The 19,717-nt window shown below is 37.8% G+C and overlaps 1 protein-coding gene across 1 annotated transcript in view; it reads left to right on the top strand.

Moving 5' to 3' along the window:
- The window catches only part of CAPN2 (calpain 2), a 42,321-nt gene that overhangs the window by 13,355 nt on the left and 9,249 nt on the right, over positions 1 to 19,717 (top strand). Inside the window, exons 3-15 of the mRNA XM_032215363.1 lie at positions 3,586 to 3,704; positions 4,455 to 4,588; positions 5,657 to 5,825; positions 8,110 to 8,193; positions 9,062 to 9,147; positions 11,754 to 11,828; positions 12,357 to 12,517; positions 13,208 to 13,377; positions 14,572 to 14,583; positions 15,153 to 15,364; positions 18,079 to 18,115; positions 18,668 to 18,733; positions 19,165 to 19,222. Coding sequence (XP_032071254.1) covers positions 3,586 to 3,704; positions 4,455 to 4,588; positions 5,657 to 5,825; positions 8,110 to 8,193; positions 9,062 to 9,147; positions 11,754 to 11,828; positions 12,357 to 12,517; positions 13,208 to 13,377; positions 14,572 to 14,583; positions 15,153 to 15,364; positions 18,079 to 18,115; positions 18,668 to 18,733; positions 19,165 to 19,222 — 1,383 coding nt within the window. The remainder of the gene's footprint in view (positions 1 to 3,585; positions 3,705 to 4,454; positions 4,589 to 5,656; positions 5,826 to 8,109; positions 8,194 to 9,061; positions 9,148 to 11,753; positions 11,829 to 12,356; positions 12,518 to 13,207; positions 13,378 to 14,571; positions 14,584 to 15,152; positions 15,365 to 18,078; positions 18,116 to 18,667; positions 18,734 to 19,164; positions 19,223 to 19,717) is intronic.

Raw genomic sequence — 19,717 nt, 5'->3', positions numbered from 1 at the left:
CAGAAAGACCAAATAGCTGACCAGAAGGCATGGCAAAGGAAGACAAAGCAGAAGCACATCTAAGATAAATTGTGCTAATCCAGACCAAGAGCTTCCAGCCAAGAAATCAAATGAGAACACAAGGGAGTATGGGTAAACTGAAATGTTGCACCAACAACATACTGGCAGCAACTTAGCCATTTATTTAGCTGCCCTTATTCTCCAAATGTTCCTGGAGTGTCAGCAGGATCCTGAGCCAGAACACAAGCTGATTCCTATTTCCTTTTTAAAGGAGAACTAAGCAATAGGAAGCTTGTGTTACTGTGAGGCACTGTGGGAATCAGATGGAGGAGGATTGCAATGGGTTCAGGGGGTGGGTCAATGGGAAGGAAATGTTTCAAAGGACCTCTGCCTTAATTGTTTTGCTTGCCTGGGAACTTACCAAGTCTTGAACAGTCTTCAAGGTTGTTTTTATCCCTAGTATTAAAGACACCTTTCTGAAATCTCTATCATTCTTGGATCTTGGGTTAGCTAGCTATTGGAGCTTATCATCTAACAATAGTGTGATGCAGCTTCTCATTTGGTCCTCATTTGGTCTTGCTACCATCTTTAACTCTGGGATTCTAGTAAGGTGTGAGTCCAATTGAGGACATTTCATTCCCTGGCCCTACAGCTTTGCTTTGGCGATTCTCCAGGGTGATAAATTCAGGATGTCTCTTTAGGTATACTGTTCCTTCCTGTTTCTGGAATCAAATTTTGCTTTCCTACATCTAAATGTGAGCAGTGACTAGCAAGCAGGTACTGGAGTGCATAACACTAGAAAGCAAAATCACAAAACTGTGTCTCACTTACTTTGGCCATGTAATGCGGGGGAATTCACTGGAGAAAGCAATTATGTTTGGAAGAGTTAATGGTAAAAGAAAACCCAGCCATCAAAGAACATAATGGCTGGACACTATCAAAGCTGACATCAGGCAGAGCATAGAAACACTCAAAGAAATAGTGCAAGATCAGAAGATGTGGAGTGACCTGGCCCAAAAAATTGCCACGAGTTAGACTCAACTGAATGGATAACATCATCATCAAATATGAGCAAGGAAATGAAACTTATAAAACTGTTTTTGAGGACAGAACCTATATTAAAGTAGATTAATTATGTACCATCAAGTCAATGTTGACTCTTAGCAGTCACTTAGAAGAGCCGAGGTGGCGCAGTGGTTAGGGTGCAGTACTGCAGGCTACTTCAGCTGACTGTTATCTGCAGTTCAGCGGTTCTAATCTCACCGGCTCAAGGTTGACTCAGCCTTCCATCCTTCCGAGATGGGTGAAATGAGGACCCAGACTGTGGGGGCAATATGCTGACTCTGTAAACCGCTTAGAGAGGGCTGAAAGCCCTATGAAGTGGTATATAAGTCTAACTGCTATTGCTAACTGCTATATACCTTATTTTTCAGATTATAAAATGCACCATTTTTCCTCAAAAATAGGCTGAAAATCTGGGTGCTATACACTGAATACAGCATTTTTGCCTCCTGAAGCTCCGCCCCTTCACCAAAATGGCCATGCATACCCTTATGGAGGCTTTCAGAGAGCTCCTGGGGGCAGAAATGAGCCCCCAGGAGCATTCTGCAAGCCCCCCCCCCCAAAGCTATTCATGCCTCTCTTTTTTTTTTTTGAAAAAAATGGTCCCGTTTTCACGAAAAATGGGCTGTTTTGGGGAGGTTTCCAGAGTGCAAAAACTTTTTTTCCCTTTTGGAAAGCTCTTTAACTGATAGATGAGAATTACATTGATCAAGTGCTGTGCCAACAGAAGCACCTACCTATCTACTGTATTTCTCTCTCTCTCTTTCTCTCTCTTTCTTTCTTTGTCCCTCTACCTACCTACCTATCTACCTACACACTCTCTCTCTATCTCTCTCTATTTCTCTCTCTCTCTCTTTATCCCTTTACCTACCAACCTACCTACTGTCTCTCCCTCCATCCCTATCTACTGTATTTCTTTCTATCTCTTTCTATTTCTTTCTCTCTATCCCTCTACCTACCTACCTACCCTCTCTCTACCTCTCTCTATTATTTTCTCCCTCCCCCCTTCATCTACCTACCTACCTAACTACTCTCTCTCTCCCTACCTACATCTCTCTATTTCTCTCTCTCTTCTCTCCCTGTCTATCCCTCTATCTACCTACCTACTTTTTTTTAAAATTTGCCTCTTCAATACCTTAGTGCCTCTTATACTCAGGTGCGTCTTATACTCCGAAAAATACGGTACTTTCTCCAGGATGATCAGCCCCCAAACTGGTCTTTTACATCTTTTAACAGTGTACTCATTGCCATTGTAATTGTATCCATCTATGCCTATGACCAGGAATCTACTCAACTAACAGCGCTATATTCACACTAGATAAGGGTTAACAGAATTCAAAGGGTGGGCTGGACTTAGTCTGTTTGTTTCTACATAGAGATTCTAAGCCAATTCCTCTTTTGACTCTACCCCCAGGTTCTGCCAATCCTTCTACATTATCCTCATTTTCTGTTTACTTTCTCTGTTCGCACTTTTCTCAGGGTCTTTGCATAACATGTCCACATTTTAATGAGGGCATTTGTGCTTGTGTAAAAACAATGAATTGATTTTTCCATGATCCCAAAGTAATATTATATTCATTTTAACTCACTGCTTACTACCTGTGTCCCAGGTATTAGGCAAAATGTTATCCAAACTGAACTTGAACATTGTTAGTCATTCTAGGCAAAATTGTTACGGTAGTTATTCTTAAAGATTTCTTTACAAGAGGAGAATTTTGTTGTGAAAACAAATCAATATTATTACTTGTTTATTTCTGGATACAGACTGTTCCAATCTCTGAAGCACAACCAACATTCAGTGCCTGCCATGACGGTCAGCTTGCATTAAGTATAAAATCAAAGAAGTCTATTATGTGTGACTGGTTGAGCTGAAGAAGGCAAAGTGAACTGTCCAGTCCCAAAAATGTTTATGGGAAAGGAACACATGTGTAGGAGTGGCGTGCTTAAAATCAAAGCAGAATTGCATTGAGTGGGATGAGGAACTAGAATATTGCTTGTTTAGCTATAAGGTTTTTAGTTTCCTTTGGGACTGTTGTTACCTGCACAAATACTGATAGGTAATTTTAGGAATGAAAGGTGGGAGTGAGATGTCTGCTGTTTTCAATAATTTGGGGATATATTTCTGAAAGTTTTCCTATTCAACCCTGGTAGAGCATATTTTGGATATACTGTTTGTTTTCACACACATAGCAGTGGCAGTCTTTATTTAGCATTGGTAGAACAAGAATCAGCTGGAAATCCCAATTTATACCAATGGAGCCAAGTGGAAAAGGCATAGAATTGAAGCATTATTTGTTTTGACTTCCTGAACTGAATGGGGCTCATTGTCCCTCTGAACAAAAATGTACTCAGTATCATTCCAGATTTTCTACATTTCTGCTATACAATTTGGGGAACTGATGTTGTCATATTCTATTTTGGTTTCTTCTGCTCTTAAATGAAATGATTGACCAGTGAGACTCAGATTTGCTAAGTTTTGTTCTCTGCCTTTAAGTAGCATTTCATTCTATTTTGGTTTCTTAGGAGACTGTTGGCTTCTAGCAGCAATTGCTTCTCTCACCTTGAATGAAGAAATTTTGGCTCGGGTGGTTCCCAGTGATCAAAGTTTCCAAGACAGTTATGCAGGAATCTTCCACTTCCAGGTATCAAAGAGTCTTCTCTGCTTTTCTGCTGTTCACTGAGAAAGTTTACAGGAAGAACAGGCCCTTCTAGATATAATTTGTCCCCAGGAAGGTCATGGTGCTTTCATAACACTTTCTTAGCAGTGCTTTTCAAGTAATTCCCCACTTAAATTTAAATTTTCTGGAAATGTTGAAGACATGAGGTGGAAGAGGAAGGTAAAATTCTAAAAAATGTTGTAACATCAATATAATGTTTTGCAAAATGTAGCCTAAATAAAACTAGTGTGATAGACACTTATGTATAGATATTTAGTCAAGGCTAGTGACATGAGCTGGAGCCATGCTGTTGATCAGCAAAACTGGTTTGAAGTTTTGGAGTAGTATAACATAAATAAAATTAATTCAGATTTGATACAAAAATCACTATCTTAATATACACATAGTAATTATAGTAATAGCAAGCATAAAGAAAAATATACATAGTAAAATCTGTCAACAGTGTAATAGTTACGGGAGGATGTGGGTACTCTATCTGGAGGTTTTAAGAAAAGCATAGACAGCCACATCTCATGAATGGCTTAACTAGATGATGCTTGTAGTTCTTTCCATCTCCACAGTTCTATAGCTATATATTTCAATTGTTCTTGAATTTTTCCCTGCCAAAGCAATCTTCCCAGCCTCCAGAATTTTCAACCAGCATTGTTAACCTAGAGCATGGCTATAGTTCATGTTCATTGAGCCTTGATTAAATTGTTTTCTTTCCCCTTTCAGTTCTGGCAGTATGGAGAGTGGACAGATGTTGTTGTTGATGATCGATTGCCAACCAAAAATGGAGAACTACTTTTTGTTCACTCAGCAGAGAAAAATGAATTCTGGAGTGCCCTACTGGAGAAGGCCTATGCCAAGTATGTGAAGATTGAGAACATTCTGCTGCTTTATGAAAACTCTATAAGTCTTCTCTTGTTTTATACTGGATTTGTTTCCCATAAGTGAAACACAAAGCTAGGGTATGACATGGTGGACAGGTTTATGACTCTGAAGAACTATTTAACATGTTTTAACCCCAAATCTAGTAGCTTGAACCTGGCTGAAAATAACAAACTTAGAATGAAAGAATTCAGAGCCTAGAAATTTGTTCTAACAGAACTACTAAAAAGGGTTCATAATCCTTGCACACAGTTGTATTTCTAAATTCTCCCATACCTTTAATGTTTTGGTAGCTTTCTATTGTTTCTCCTGCTAACATTTTGCAACTCTCCTATGGAATGATACTGATAGTACGTTTTAATAATACGTTTTAAGATAGTAATAAAAGCAATGTATTCAATATCCATTAATATCCATTAATATTTTTCCTTGACTTAAAGAAACAGGTGGGTAAGCATGGCTGCATAAAAGAAAGAAAAAGAGAAAGAAAATTAAATGGAGTACGGAGGGTTAATCCTTTTCTAAAATGTGTTTTTCTGTTGTTGTTTTTCATAATAGCTACAGGAAGAGGATAATTGTTGGATAATTTTATTTCGTATGTTGTTTCTTTGTATCTGTGAGCTGCCAAGGAAGGAAGGAAGGAGGGAGGGAGGGAAGGAAGGAAGGAAGGAAGGAAGGAAGGAAGGAAGGAAAGAAATCTCCCTGTTAATTTGTATTTTCTGAATTAATATATTCACAATCCATGACATTTATTTGGGGCCAAAGCGAGTAGTATAAAGCCATATCCATAACATCAGGGTGTAATTTACATATGTATAGTTAACATATGCATAAACTATATACCTAGTTTAATATGGCATAATGATGGGTAAGAGGCCAAGGGAGAAATAACTCTTTGTGAAAGAGTCACATGTTGATGTTTGATTTCTCATGAATGAAAAAAGAGACAGTGTAGACATCTAAGAATGGAGTTCCATCTCTGTTAAGACTGGATTTCCAAAAACAGAACTATTAAATATTAAAAGTTTTGGTCGTATCTTTCACAGGGTGAATGGTTCCTATGAAGGTCTTTCAGGGGGAAGCACTACTGAGGGCTTTGAAGACTTCACTGGTGGAATTGCAGAGTGGTATGAGCTGCAGAAAGCACCACCAAACCTGTTCAAAATAATCCAGAAAGCTCTTCAGAAAGGTTCCCTCCTTGGGTGTTCTATTGATGTAAGTTATTATAGTCTCCATGTTCTTTTGAATGCAAAGGATTTGTTTGACTGATGTAATTGATCATGGCACAATAGTCAGAATTTCAACTTTCTTACTAGAACAGAAATCATACCCAAAAGCTGGAAAATCTATAATTCTTCCTTTCTTTAAGAATGGAGATACTGCTTTGAAGTGGACCTGCATTGTCTACTAAAGAGCAAGAAAAAGCCAAATGAGTTCTGCTAGAAGCATGAAAGTGTCTTATCTCCCACTATGTTGCTTAGTCTCTCTTGCAGCAAATATATGGATTGTTGAAGGCTGCAGTTGAGGAATTAGCTGGTGCTCTAGGCATCTTCCTTCATCTGGAGATCCTCTTAAACAAACAGTAAGCCTCAAACCTTCTAATAGCTACAGTGCTTTACCAGAATTAGGCAACATGCCTGGAAATCTTTACTGAAAAATTTGAAAGTAAAAAGTGTGCCATTTTAATTTCTGGGCAACCAGCTTAGCTGATAAGAAGCAGATATACAGTAAAGTAAAGCAACTGACTCAGTAGCACATTAAAATACTCCAAATAGGGAATATTGTTAAACTGTTCCACTGCCAATATTCAATCCTTCTGGTATGAGCTTTCAAATGCTCTTTTGCCCTTTCAAAAGCACTCTGAATCCAAACGGATTGGAAAACCCTGATAGTGTGGCAGAAAATTATCTGAGGTAATGCGAAATAGGTCTTTTGATGAGTTCCACATGTAACTGTGGTCTCTCTGCCAACAGTCCTGGCTCTTTGTAAACTGTGAAGCATATATAGATATTCTCTGCAAGGTTTTCTCATATACTAAAGTAGCAATGATGACAGTTCACTTGGATTTCTCAGTATACAATAATTGTCTCCAGGCCAAATGATGAAGCTTCTATTATTCAGGAGACTTCCTCAATATTAAGGGCACATTACTAAGGAATTATTTATTGTCTATGTATACATGTCTAGTGTTGTTTCTGATGTTGTCCAATGATCCCCTCTACTCTCTAAATTTTATCATAACCATAAAGTAAGCTAAGAGAATACAATATGCTAAGCTCTAAATCATGATTTACAGGCCACACTTGCTGGGTTCAGCAACATATTGAGATTATGTATGAACCCAGCCAGTGAGTGCTTTAATTCAGCTACCAACCTTTACAGCTGTGTTAACGTCAGATCTGAAAACCTGTCTCTAAATAGGTAGTTACTATCACATATAAACTTTACCAGATTTTTATTTTAAAATGTAAAAGGAATACAAAACATGAGAACAATGCTGAATCCCCACCAACTCTGGGCCACATTTGCTACCCACATTCTATTCGCAGCAGCTTTCTACCAGGAAAGATGGTTTTTAGAACTGAAACCAAGTTTGGGGAAATAACCTAGGGCATGTGACACAGGGAAAGAATTGGCTGGCTGATGAGAGCTTGTCTTTGCTCTATTGTTGTGGCCCTTCTGATTGTCCATGAGATTAGGGCAGATACATTTTACAAGCCTCTTGGGTAGTACCATCACATGCAGTTTCATTCCAAATAGGAAACTGAGCTGGAAATTTCCTTCACTCCAGTTAAAACATCCTGTTCAGTATCCTTTGTCTCAACAAATAGGAAAGAAAATAGGACCGTTGTTTCGTGCTGCCAAAGTTAATGCTAATTGCATGAGTTTTAGGCTTGAAACTAATAGGCTGGCCTCTCTCCAATAAAGTTTTAATGAAATATACAGATGGCTCTAGTCCTGATAGGAGCTTTTTTCAAAAAAATGACAAGCATTCAGAGTGGCAGATGGCCAGAAAGACAGAGATGGGGCTGGGGAGGAAGTAGATGGGTGGGGGGAGTTGAAGTGCTCCTGAGGTCATAAGTGCAGGTGGCCTGCCAAACGTCTGAATGTTGTTCACATGATTGCAGGAGTGCTGCAATAGCTTAACTTAGGCGACCTGGCATAACTATCATTTGTTCAGTGCTGCCATAACTTCTTCAAACAGTCTTTTAATGAATGGTTGTTAAGTGAAGACTACCTCTTAATCCAACCAACCAGTCAACCAAACCAACCAACCAATCCAACCAACAAACCACATTATGGGTTAGCATGATGTGGCAACCCATTTCTGCTTCTGACCCAGACATTCCTATCACTCATCAGGACTACTAGCTATTGTAAAGCTAAACCTTTTTCTAGATGATTCTGTAGTCATAGCATTACCCAGTTAAGATCTGTCTTATTGCTGTCTTAGTTTTCTAGAGGTAAGTTAATTTACTTAATTTCTTCATGTTTCTAGATCACAAATGCTGCTGAGACTGAGGCAGTCACAACCCAGAAGCTGGTCAAAGGGCATGCATACTCTGTCACAGGAGCTGAAGAGGTAACACCTTCATTTTGGAAAAGCGGAAAATGAGTGTTGGTATTCAGAGATGGGTTGCTCCCGATTCAGCCTATTTCGGCTGAACCAGTAGTGGCAGCAGTGGGAGGCTCCACCCACCCACCCACCCGGACGCTTCTGCACATGCACAGAAGCGTTGTGAAAGCGCAAGAGCACGAGAGCACAAGCAAGCCAGTAGTAAAATGGTTAGCAATCCACCACTGTTGGTATTACATGCTTGATTCATACTTGAATCTCAGGATGGGAACTATTCCAAAGAATATGGTGGTTACAGACTACGTTGCATGACATTCCCATGAACCAATTTTGTATCTAATTCTTTGATATTTCCTTTGTTCAAGTGGTTGTTCTGTGAGATGGTTGAGTGTTCTCTCTTGTGGCTGCATGGATTCATATTAGTCAGTTGTTTTGTTTAACCTGAAGATATTTTTGTATGGCTTGTGTAATTTGCATCATGATGTCGCACACACTGTCTTGTATTATTTGTGTAATGACACTGTGATTCATGTATTATCCTTTCTCTCCTTGCCTGTCCCCATAGATTCCCATGCACACATTACCAATAAACAAGTCACTTTACATTTAACTTCTTTGCCAGTAATTGCATGAGAAACTATAATTGCCCACTCTCCCACTAGATAGCAATTTATTTCACTGTCATAAACATATATATATATATATATATATATATATATAAAATATATAATATATAATATATAATATATATTGTGTATAAACAGGTGCATCTATGTATGTGTTTGTAGCCAAAAAACATTTTAAAGTACTTTGTTTCTTTTCTCAGTTACTCCATCTATTAGTAATCTGATTTTTCTTCTTCTGGCCCTACTAGGTGAATTTCCGAGGCAGTATTCAGAAACTGATCCGGATCCGAAATCCCTGGGGAGAAGTTGAATGGACTGGAAAATGGAATGATAAGTGAGTGTTAAACTTGAAGACCAGAGCTATTTGCTGTCCAGTGTGAGCAAAGATTTCACATGATGTTTTGCATCATGAATGATCAAACTTTAAATAGTTGGTTTCCTTCAAAGCATGTTAGAAACTATTGACCCAAATTCCTTGTGTTTTCTGTAGCACTTTAATGAGATATCTTCTTTTTTGGTGCGGTACATAATCCTCATTCATAAAAGGTTATAAATTTCCTTAGTTTTAATACCAGACCCCTGCAGCTAGCAATGAGGGAAAGATGCTCTTTTACGTTCCTATTATAGCTGCTGCTCCTACAGCTTTGGGCCTAAGCATGGATGCATTTCTGCATTATGAACTGTCAGTATAGTTGCTCCTTCCATCACCTGTCAAAGTTGTAGGAAATTTTTGTTGGCTTTAATGAAGAGTGTGTGTGTGTGGGTAGGTGGGTGAATCTAGTTAATTTAGTGCATCAGCAGGTACATTCAATAAAGTATTGCACAGGTAATCCTCAACTTACGACCACAATTGAGCCCAAAATTTATGTTGCTAAGCAAGACATTTGTTAAGTGAGTTTTGCCCCATTTTACAATATTTCTTGCCACAGTTGTTAAGTGAATCACTGGAGTTGTTAAGTTAGCAACAGGGTTGTTAAGTGTACCTGGTTTCCCCATTGACTTTGCTTGTCAGAAAGTTGCAAAAACTGAAGACGTGATCCTGGGATAATATAACCGTCATAAATATGAGTTAATTGCCAACTGCCTGAATTTTGATCACATGAATCACCATGGGGAGATTGGAATGGTTCTAAAATGGTCATAAATTACTATTTCAGCGATGTTGTAACTTTGAACAGTCACTAAATGAACTGTTGTAAGTCAAGGACTACCTGTATTGTGCAAAGCTCAAATGTGAATATTAAACTTTCTGAAGAGAGACAATGGCAGGATATCCCCTTGTCTTAAATGTCAAATAGAAGGAGACACCTAGATGAGTTGAGTGACCTGGTCGTTATTAGATGTACTGTCTATAGTTCATTAGACTGAGGGAAACAGTATTCTTTAATAAATCTCTAGCTTATTTGTACAAAAATAAACTCTTGTCAGTTTTCAAGCATGCTGTTTTTTCTATTTGTAGATTAGTATTATTCATTTTAAATAATCAATTGAAATCTCAAGGCAAGATTGCCAAACAGAAAGACATCAAATCCAACTGATATATAAAAACATATCTTAAAAACGTAACTTTTATTTTTAGCTTTCCTTGGTCAAGATGGCCCTATGATAACTTCCTGTTTCTATTTCTCTATTTAGCCATGGTTGTTTTTTTTCAAGCCATGGACTTATATTTTAAAATGAATTCTCATCTTCAGAAAAAAGAATTAAATATTTCCTGTTCTTTGGAAAACATGCACCTTTTTATTTTACTGCTAAATACACATCTTTTCTTTATCTTCCTTTTCTGTTTTATTTCTAGTCCTTTTCTGTATTAGTTATTATATATAGCTTTTGTATTTTTCCAGATTGTGAATAATATACTTGTAAAACTAAACTACGGACATGTGCATTTTATTGCACGCGTAATATTTCAAGTTTATTTGCACTTATTTCTTGTTACTGATCTTTAAGGTTAATTTAACAAGTCAATTTTAATTATATCTTTCAAAACAAAACAAAACAAAGCTATAATGACCATTACAATCATCCATAATTGTTCCTATGATAAACATAACTGGGCATTTGTGGAGTTAATATGTCATGAAAACCCAGTCAACTATTACAGAGGGCAATTTTTAAGTAAAGTATCCTTGAGTTATTTTTCGTGAAATTAATGCTCTTCATCACCAATAGCATCCAAAAATAGAAGAAAGGGATAATATTGAAAGGATGAGCCTGGCAAGTCCCTTTCTCTAATGATTTAATTTTTCATCTTCCTCTGACTGCATTGAGGACCTAAAATATTAGATAAGTCTCTCTGTGGTGGCTTATTGGGCTTTTCTAGAGATAATAAAATAAGCACCATTGCTTCTTGTAAAAATGGCTGTTATTTGAGGTATCCCTGGCCAAGGTCAGCAACAACTTGCCACAGTGAACTTGCCATAGCCAACTTGCCATGTTCAACTTGTTGTAACCAACTCACTGTGGCCAACTCACTCTGGGACAACTTGCTGTGGGACAAGAGTTACACTAATACCGAAGAAATAGTCAAATAGAATCTTTAAAAGAAAGGATGCCAAAGGAGGGACAAAATAAAATGTGAATGACAAAAATTCACAATTCATTAAATTTAACTGTTGAATTGTCATGCAATGAGTTGTCCCATGGCGAGTTGGACATAGCGAGTTGTCCTGCAGTGAGTTGGCCATGGTGACTTGTCTGTGGTGAATTAGCCAGGATAAGTTGACAATGGTGAGTTGTCCCATTCTGCTCTGGCCATATCTCACAGGTTGACAGAGGTGAATATGTATCTTGGGGGTAGAAGCAGACTATGCTAGCAAATGCAAACATTATGAGATTGGATTTTCTTCAGCCAAATTGTTGAGACTGTCCAAGTTAATACAATCACTATCCATAATTCTGAGTCTAAAACTTCAAATAATGTTGGTTTCCTACATTTAGATGCCCAAACTGGAATGGTATTGATCCAAAAGTGAAAGAGAGCTTGACCAGACAGCATGAAGATGGAGAATTTTGGTATGGCTGGTGACTTCCTGGGAATTGGGAAAGAAGGACAGTATGTAATCGCCCTGTAATGCTTAAATAAGTTGTCAGATACTCATCAAACTGTAACGGGGATATATTAGACAGATGGAAATAAACATATTAAATTTTGGTCCATATCACTATATGGGGGCCATAGAGGATCAGAAGAAAATTGTTTGTATAAGAAATGTTTCATTTCTAGGTGGGAAATATCTGTCCGTTACGTTGAGGTTCTATTGCTAGAGAATAGTTCAATTTTCTTCACTCTTTTGCCCTCTAGATAATGTTGGATTTCAGCTCTTACAATTCCCAGTCAATGTGAATAGAAAAAAAAAGATGGGAATTGAAATCTGACATATCTTGAGGCATGACGCTGTGACAAGATAACTTGTCAAGGAGGCTTGCTGTCATAGTGACCAATGATTTTTCTTGGTTTTCTTTGAAGCTGTGACAGCAGAAGGGGAGAAGCTTGTCTGAAATGGCTTTTCTAAGTATGGTATTTATGGCATTACTCCACAGGATGTCATTTAGTGATTTCCTGAGGCATTATTCTCGTCTTGAGATCTGTAATTTGACTCCAGATACTCTGGCCACTGACAAGTATAAAAAATGGAGGTTGAACTTGATAGATGGAAACTGGAGAAAAGGTTCCACGGCTGGTGGATGCCGAAATTATCCTAGTAAGTACATGGCTTCATATCCATGAATATATCTTATGACTATAACCATGTTGCTTGTATCTTTAAAATTTATATTGTTTTATTTGTTTCCTAGTATAATTTGATTGCTTATTAAGTGATGACTATCACTAGATGTTGTATCTTATGATTCTTGATGAATGTATTCTATTTTATTTTTCTTTATGTACACTGAGAGCATACACACCAAAGACAAATTCTTTGTGTGTCCAATCACACTTGGTCAATAAAGAATTCTATTCTATTCTATTCTATTCACATATGTTCTGTTGTATCTTCCTAATAATCTATGAATAATAGAATTGCCTAGAGGTAGTCTTTGACTTATAACAGTTGCCTAACTACTGTTTGAAATTATGACAGGCCCGGAATGGGTGCTTTATGGCCAATAAAGCCCTCCCTAATTGTGGGTAGTTTTAATATGATGTCACATATGGGCACAGATCTATCAGTTAAATTATTGGAGTTTTAATTGTTTAAAAGAAGATACCCACATCCCTCATCTGGAAGAAAATCATTCTAAAGTTTGCTTGTAGGTTTACTTTTATAAGCACTCTTAAAATGAGCACACCACTCTAAAATGTGTAGGGCTGCATCTTTCCAAGCCACAATTCCTTATGAAGATCAGTATAGTCTGGGCATAATTCGAGTGACCTCCTTTCTTTTATTCAGATACGTTTTGGACGAACCCACAATATTTGATTAAACTTGAGGAAGAAGATGAGGATCCAGATGACCCAGAAAGAGGTTGTACCTTCTTGGTTGGTTTGATTCAGAAACACCGTCGGAAGCAGAGGAAGATGGGAGAGGATATGCACACAATTGGCTTTGCAATCTATGAGGCAGGCTCTTTTTTTCTCTGTTAAACCAAATCTTGAGATAAAGATAATGGATCACTTCTTTCTAGCTGCAGAATTGACACATTCAGGAATATCTTGTAAATGAATTGCAACGTTAAAGATTCATGCAATCCTCTCAAATGAATTATACGGCACCTCTTTTTTTACCATAAGTGTACAGTTCATTAAAACAGTTGAATGAAATGATGATTTATGCAAGGGTGTGGAACCTTTTCCATTCTAAGAGCCAGATTACTATTTGGGAAATCTCACAGAAGCTAAACAAACAAGATTGGTTGGGTTTCTTTTTCTCTGAAATCTCATCTTGGGCAGAGGTGGGTTGCTCCCCATTTGGCCCGGTTCGGCCAAACTGGTGGTGGTGGCGGGAGTCTCCACCCACCCGCCCAGACGCTTTTGCACATACACAGAAACGTTGCGCGCAAGTATGCACATGAGCACGAGCGAACTGGTAGTAAACCAATTAGTAATCCACCACTGATCTTGGGCCACTTCCTTTCATTGAGCAGAGAGGTATGGCTTAACTATGTCTGGCTTTTTCTGATCTCAATCTTTTAAATTTTTACCTGTGTAAAATCAATGCATGTTATGCTCCATTATATATTTGGGACTTACACCCCATCTCTTACAGTCATTTTTATTTATTTTTTTCATTTTATTTATCCTTTGCAGTCAATCATAACTCTGCTTTTTATGATGTATTTTTCAAAATTCCTAATGCATTTGTGGGCTCAAAGGATTTGAGGCCAGTAAGAAATAAATAAGTTAAAACTGTTCTAGTAAAATTTGAATTTGAATTCCTTTCTTTATTCAAACTGTATGCCTACAGATCAGTAAATAGAGCAGTTTACTGTTATTTAGTAAAAAAAAAATCACAACCAATAAAAATGTCCACGTATGTTGATTATGATTAAAATCAAAACTGTAATCAGTATTAGACCATGAGCATTCAACAGTTCAATTGAAATTAAGAATGGCAAGAAGTAATTAGTCACCATATGCTGTGTGGAAGAGTTCTGTCTGAAGTAGCTTTTAGAGATTGAGAGATATCTTAATTCTACAGGGTGGCTATTCCATAAGGTTAGAGCAGTGGTTAAGAAGCTACTTCCTGGGAAGAATCATTGTTCAGTGTTATTAATAAAAAGTGTATAATTTGTTTTTCTTTTTTCTCTTCCACAGGTGCCTGAACAGGTATGTGGTATATTTTTTTTTGTAAAACAGAAAAATTTCCAAATATTTATAGACATTTTTAACTAAACATTGTATTTAAAAGGGAGTCTCCCAATATTAAAGCGATAGAATTGAATATACTGTTTTAATTGTGGAAATTTTGCTCTTCATAATCTTTTGCAAACAATTATCCATAACAGAAGTTCAAACTGGGCAAGTTGAGATCTATTGTTTTTGGCAGGGTGGGGGTAGATGTTGGGGTTTTCATTTTTGAAAACCTGTAGATGGTTCAAAAACTATCTGTGGTAAAAGTAAGCATCAGGCATTTAAAACACCAATTTTGGTTTGCAGTGCACTTGTGGGAGTCTATAAATTTATAGCCCTTGTGGTTCCTCCCACACAGCCATCCAGACTGCTATCTTGGTTTTTGAATTTTGGTAGATGTAGATATTCTGGAGAACCCTCCTGTCATGCAAATTAACAGAATGTAGCTTCATCTTCTGATGTGATAATGTTACATTGCTGTATCTGAGTAGGATTCTGGTGGTTTAAGAATAATAATTTCCATTTTATTCTTTCCTTTCATGAAGCTTTCTGCCCAAAAGAAGGTCCATCTGAGCAAAAACTACTTTCTCACAAACCGAGCAAGGGAACGATCCAATACATTTATCAATCTTCGGGAGGTGTTAAATCGATTCAAGCTTCCCCCAGGAGAGTATATTATTGTGCCATCCACCTTTGAACCCAACAAGAACGGGGACTTCTGCCTCAGGGTTTTTTCTGAAAAAAAAGCTGAATCACAGTACGTCATACATTTACTAATCCACTTTCTCTGTCTTTTATATCGATGGAATCCACGAACATGAAAATATTACTGTAACGCGCTCTACATGGGGCTGCCCTTGAAGAGTGTTCGAAGACTTCAGTTAGTCCAGAATGCAGCGGTGCGAGCGATTGTGGGTGCACCCAGGTACACCCACGTCACACCTATCCTCCGCGAGCTGCACTGGCTACCCATTAGTCTCTGGACCCACTTCAAGGTGCTGGTTGTCACCTATAAAGCCCTACATGGCATCGGACCTGGGTACCTGAGAGACCGCCTCCTGCCAATTACCTCCCATAGACCGATTAGATCTCACAGGTTAGGTCTCCTCCAGATTCCATCTGCCACCAATGTCGGCTGGCGACTTCCTGGGGGAGAGCCTTCTCTGTTGCAGCTCCAGCCCTTTGGAACGACCTCCCTGTGGAGATCTGGACCCTTACTACCCTCCCAGCCTTCCGCAAAGCCACCAAGTCCTGGCTGCTCCAGCAGGCTGGGGGGCTTGTGAAATATCCAGCCCCACGGTAACTGTGAATGTTGCATATTTTAAAGTGTTGTTTTGTTTATTTATCCCCTTCCCATGTTTATTGTAAGCCGCCCGGAGTCCTTCGGGAGTGGGCAGCATACAAGATCAATAAACTCAAACTCAAACTTAGAAATAAGAAAACAGGCCAGAGATATTGAAATCCATAGCTGAAGATCTATAGGGAAAGCTAAAAGGAAAGATAATTATTTTTGAGGCCAGTGTCAGAAATGAGCCATAGCCATAAAGCTAACAATGAACCTATATTTAACTTTAGTTCTGTAGGGGTCATACTTTTTATACTTTCTTATAATATCTGTTTTTATATTGGTTGTGAATTGGAAACTAGGGGGAATATCAGCAGAGATCTCAAATCTAAAACAATGATGAAGATTGCTGATGAAGATGAGAAAAACAAAGTTTAAAAAAATTGAACCAAGATCCACTATATCTTTGAACCAAGATCCACTATATCTATATCCTCTGCCTTTCTTCCCATTGAAATATATTTTTTTAAATGCTAAACATTTTTTTATCCTTTCCCTTCATGAAAATCCCTGATAAATAAGAATGATATCACAAATAATAAAATCCCCTAAGATTAATTAAAGGCCTGTTAAGAGATAAAGCAATTCATCCACAACAGGGTTGGGTTTCCGCTGGCACTACTGCCGGTTCCCTCATGTGCACATGTTGCATGCTTGATGCGCACTGCATGCGCATGCACAGTGCAATTAAAATTGGTCTGCGCATGTGCAGAACTGAAAAATAAGATGGCGGCACCAATGGCAAAACCTGGGGAACTGGTTCGGGGGTATGGCAGGCCTGGGTTGCTGCTAGTTCCAGCAACCCAGGTTGCCAAACCATTACCGGTTCGACTGAACCAGTAGGAACCCACCGGTGATCCATAAGCAACATTGGGTACATCTATGTTCAATATAACAGGCATGAAATACTCAAGAATGCCTAGATATAAAAACTGGTGCCAAAATGCCAATGAAATGGGTGCTTGATGCATTTCGGGAAGGAAGGTATTCCAAAATTAGAAAATACACCACCTTCTGCTAGCATTTATTTCTTTTATAACAAGAAATGTTGGACTGCCTTTCCTATTTTTAATAATATTTGATATTTACTTGAAACCTGGATCTCCATCAATATTCACAATCCTGTCAGCAGCCAAATCACATGTTTTGCCTAATTTTATTTAACCTTATATTTTGCATATTTTTTCACATTTTAGTATGTTTTATTTATTTTTTTAGATTCAAAAATATAGAAGCTACCGTACTTGAGACAAAATATTAGCATTGAGTTTGATCTGTATTCCAGTAATGTAATTGGCCTCACAGAGATCCTAGAAGTAGTCAAATATGGCAGGGCTATAATTCGGTGATGCATTTGTTCAGGTCTACTTCCTCTGAAAAAAGGCAAAGGTGGTAGAAAGCATCCTGGGAAGCTAGGGAGGAAATAGGAAGGTAGTCAGTCTCACTAGTTCAACTTTTGGAACTTGGCATCCAACATTTGAGGGCATCTCTAAAATATATTTTCAAAATTTCAAATATATCAGCCAGTCTCACTAGTTCAACTTCTGGGACATGGTGTGCTGACATTTGAGAGCATCTCTCAAATATACTTTCAAAATTCCAAATATATCCATCACCCAAAATTTAGGGACACCCTTCCTCAAAGAGTGTTATGTTAGCCTTTTGAAGTAGACCAAGCCAAGAAACAGTCCATAAATTTGACTGGGGCGCAAAATGGAGTCTTGAAGTCCTGACTGTTCCACTGAATTTATTTCTAGTGCTTCTTCTTTTTGTAATCATTTCTGTACGCTGTAGATTCTGTAAGGTCATCTGTATACAAATGCTTGTGTCCACTGAAAGCCACAAATCATATGGCTGTGTATAAGAATATTTATTCATTTCTTACTCTATTTTGACATCTTAATTTTTTTTAAAAAAATATTGTTTTAATATTTTTCTGTGTGATTGTCCAAATAACCAAAAATGGTAATGTTGCAAGTATGTGCCTTTTCTGTGGATAGTTCTAAAAATACTTTTCCACAGGTGGCTCAGTGTATTCATAGCTTCACCCTGCCCCAGTTGTGTTCCTCTTCCTATCTGAAAGTCAATCATCTTTTTTGTGTTAACTCATCTATGTTTATTTGTAGAGTTGTTGATGATGAAATTGAGGCCAATATTGAAGAGGTATGTTAGCTAATATGAATATTTGTTTTGACTGCAGTCGGGCTGCATAAGCCAGGATTCCCAGTTGGTCATACTGGTTGGGAATTCTGAGAGTTGTCTTATATCTCTTGTCTTATCTACTTACTGTGTATCTGAGTATATTTGGTATATCAGTATATCAGGTGGGATGGGCACCTTTGTGAACATTTCATGTTTAAGTTTGTGGTACCTCTGAACATTGGTCAAACTGCAGAAACACTTTCTGATAGAGTAGCCAGATGTTGATTGATTCAGAAAAACATTTGATTCACGGGGAGGAAGACCAAGTAAGACTCCACATTAGTCTCTGGCTTATAAAAGTTAATTCTGCAGTATTACACTGCAAAAGATGACTTATAAAACTTTAAGTCTTCAAAAAGACATAGAAACAGCAATGTTAAAGGACAGAGGCAAAACAAAAGATATGCTAAATACATTTAAGGCACATTTTCTTCTTTATGAAATAGCAACTTCAATAAGCAGCAGCTTTTAAATTTTTCTTTCACTTTCCTTGGCAATTATTTTCTTTCCTAGAAAGAACTCACTGAAGATGAAATTGAACCCAATTTTAAGAAATTATTTAAACAATTAGCTGGAGAGGTGAGTAAATGAATGTTCCATGGGGAAAAATACACAGTTCTCTGGGCCATCTACCATGTTTCACCGAAAATAAGACAGAGTCTTATTTTCTTTTGACCTCCGAAATAAGTGCTTGGCCTTTTTGGGGAGAGACCTTATTATTTTTGAGGTTTAGGAGACAGCGAGCATGGTCACCTCATGGCTGCTGCTGTGTTGCAATATTTTTGGTGTAGGTTTATTTTCATGGGAGGGCTTATTTTAGCGCATGCGCTCAAAAGGCCGATTGGGCTTATTATCCAGGGAGGTCTTATTTTCAGGGAACAGGGTATGTCTGAAGTAAGATTCTAAAATACCACTGAAGAATACGACTTGATAAAAGTAATTTAATTAGTTTCAGAAGCAATATTTAGCATACATGTTCTTAATGCTATTTTTATCTCATCTTTTACCAGGATGCTGAGATCTCAGCCTTTGAACTGTGTAATATTCTGAAAAAAATCTTAGCAAAACGTAAGTATTTCCTTCTTCTCTTTCTTGCTTTAGCCTTGCCTGCCTGAATGCTCTCCGCAGAGTCTGTGCTATAGTTTCCATTATCCCCTGTATTATTGGACTGAAACCCCAGAATTCATCTGGGGGATGAATAAGCTGGAGAAAAATTAGTTTGAAAACATGCTGTCAGTGGTCATGAAACCAGCTTCACCTTAGATGCTTAAGAGCAAAGAAGATCCAGAGCATCCCAAGATGTGAAATGTGGGCCTGATTAAATATCCAATTCCTCTGCTCTTGGATCAATTCTGTGAGAGAAAAAATAACTCAATTTTGAGCATATTTTATCTTCATAGGAAGCCAGCTAAATAAATTGGACAGGCAATGCATGGTTTTCCCAGTTTTCCTGGACCATAAGTAAGGCTAAGTGACGAATAATTGATGCTTTCAAATTGTGGTGTTGGAGAGGACACTTGCAAGGAGATCAAATAATCAGTCAATCTTAAGGAAATCAACCTT

Source organism: Thamnophis elegans, chromosome 4 (assembly GCF_009769535.1).
Source record: "Thamnophis elegans isolate rThaEle1 chromosome 4, rThaEle1.pri, whole genome shotgun sequence".
Lineage (NCBI taxonomy): Eukaryota > Metazoa > Chordata > Lepidosauria > Squamata > Colubridae > Thamnophis > Thamnophis elegans.
The sequence above is the reverse complement of the archived record's forward strand: the minus strand, read 5'-3'. Positions and strand labels throughout refer to the sequence as shown.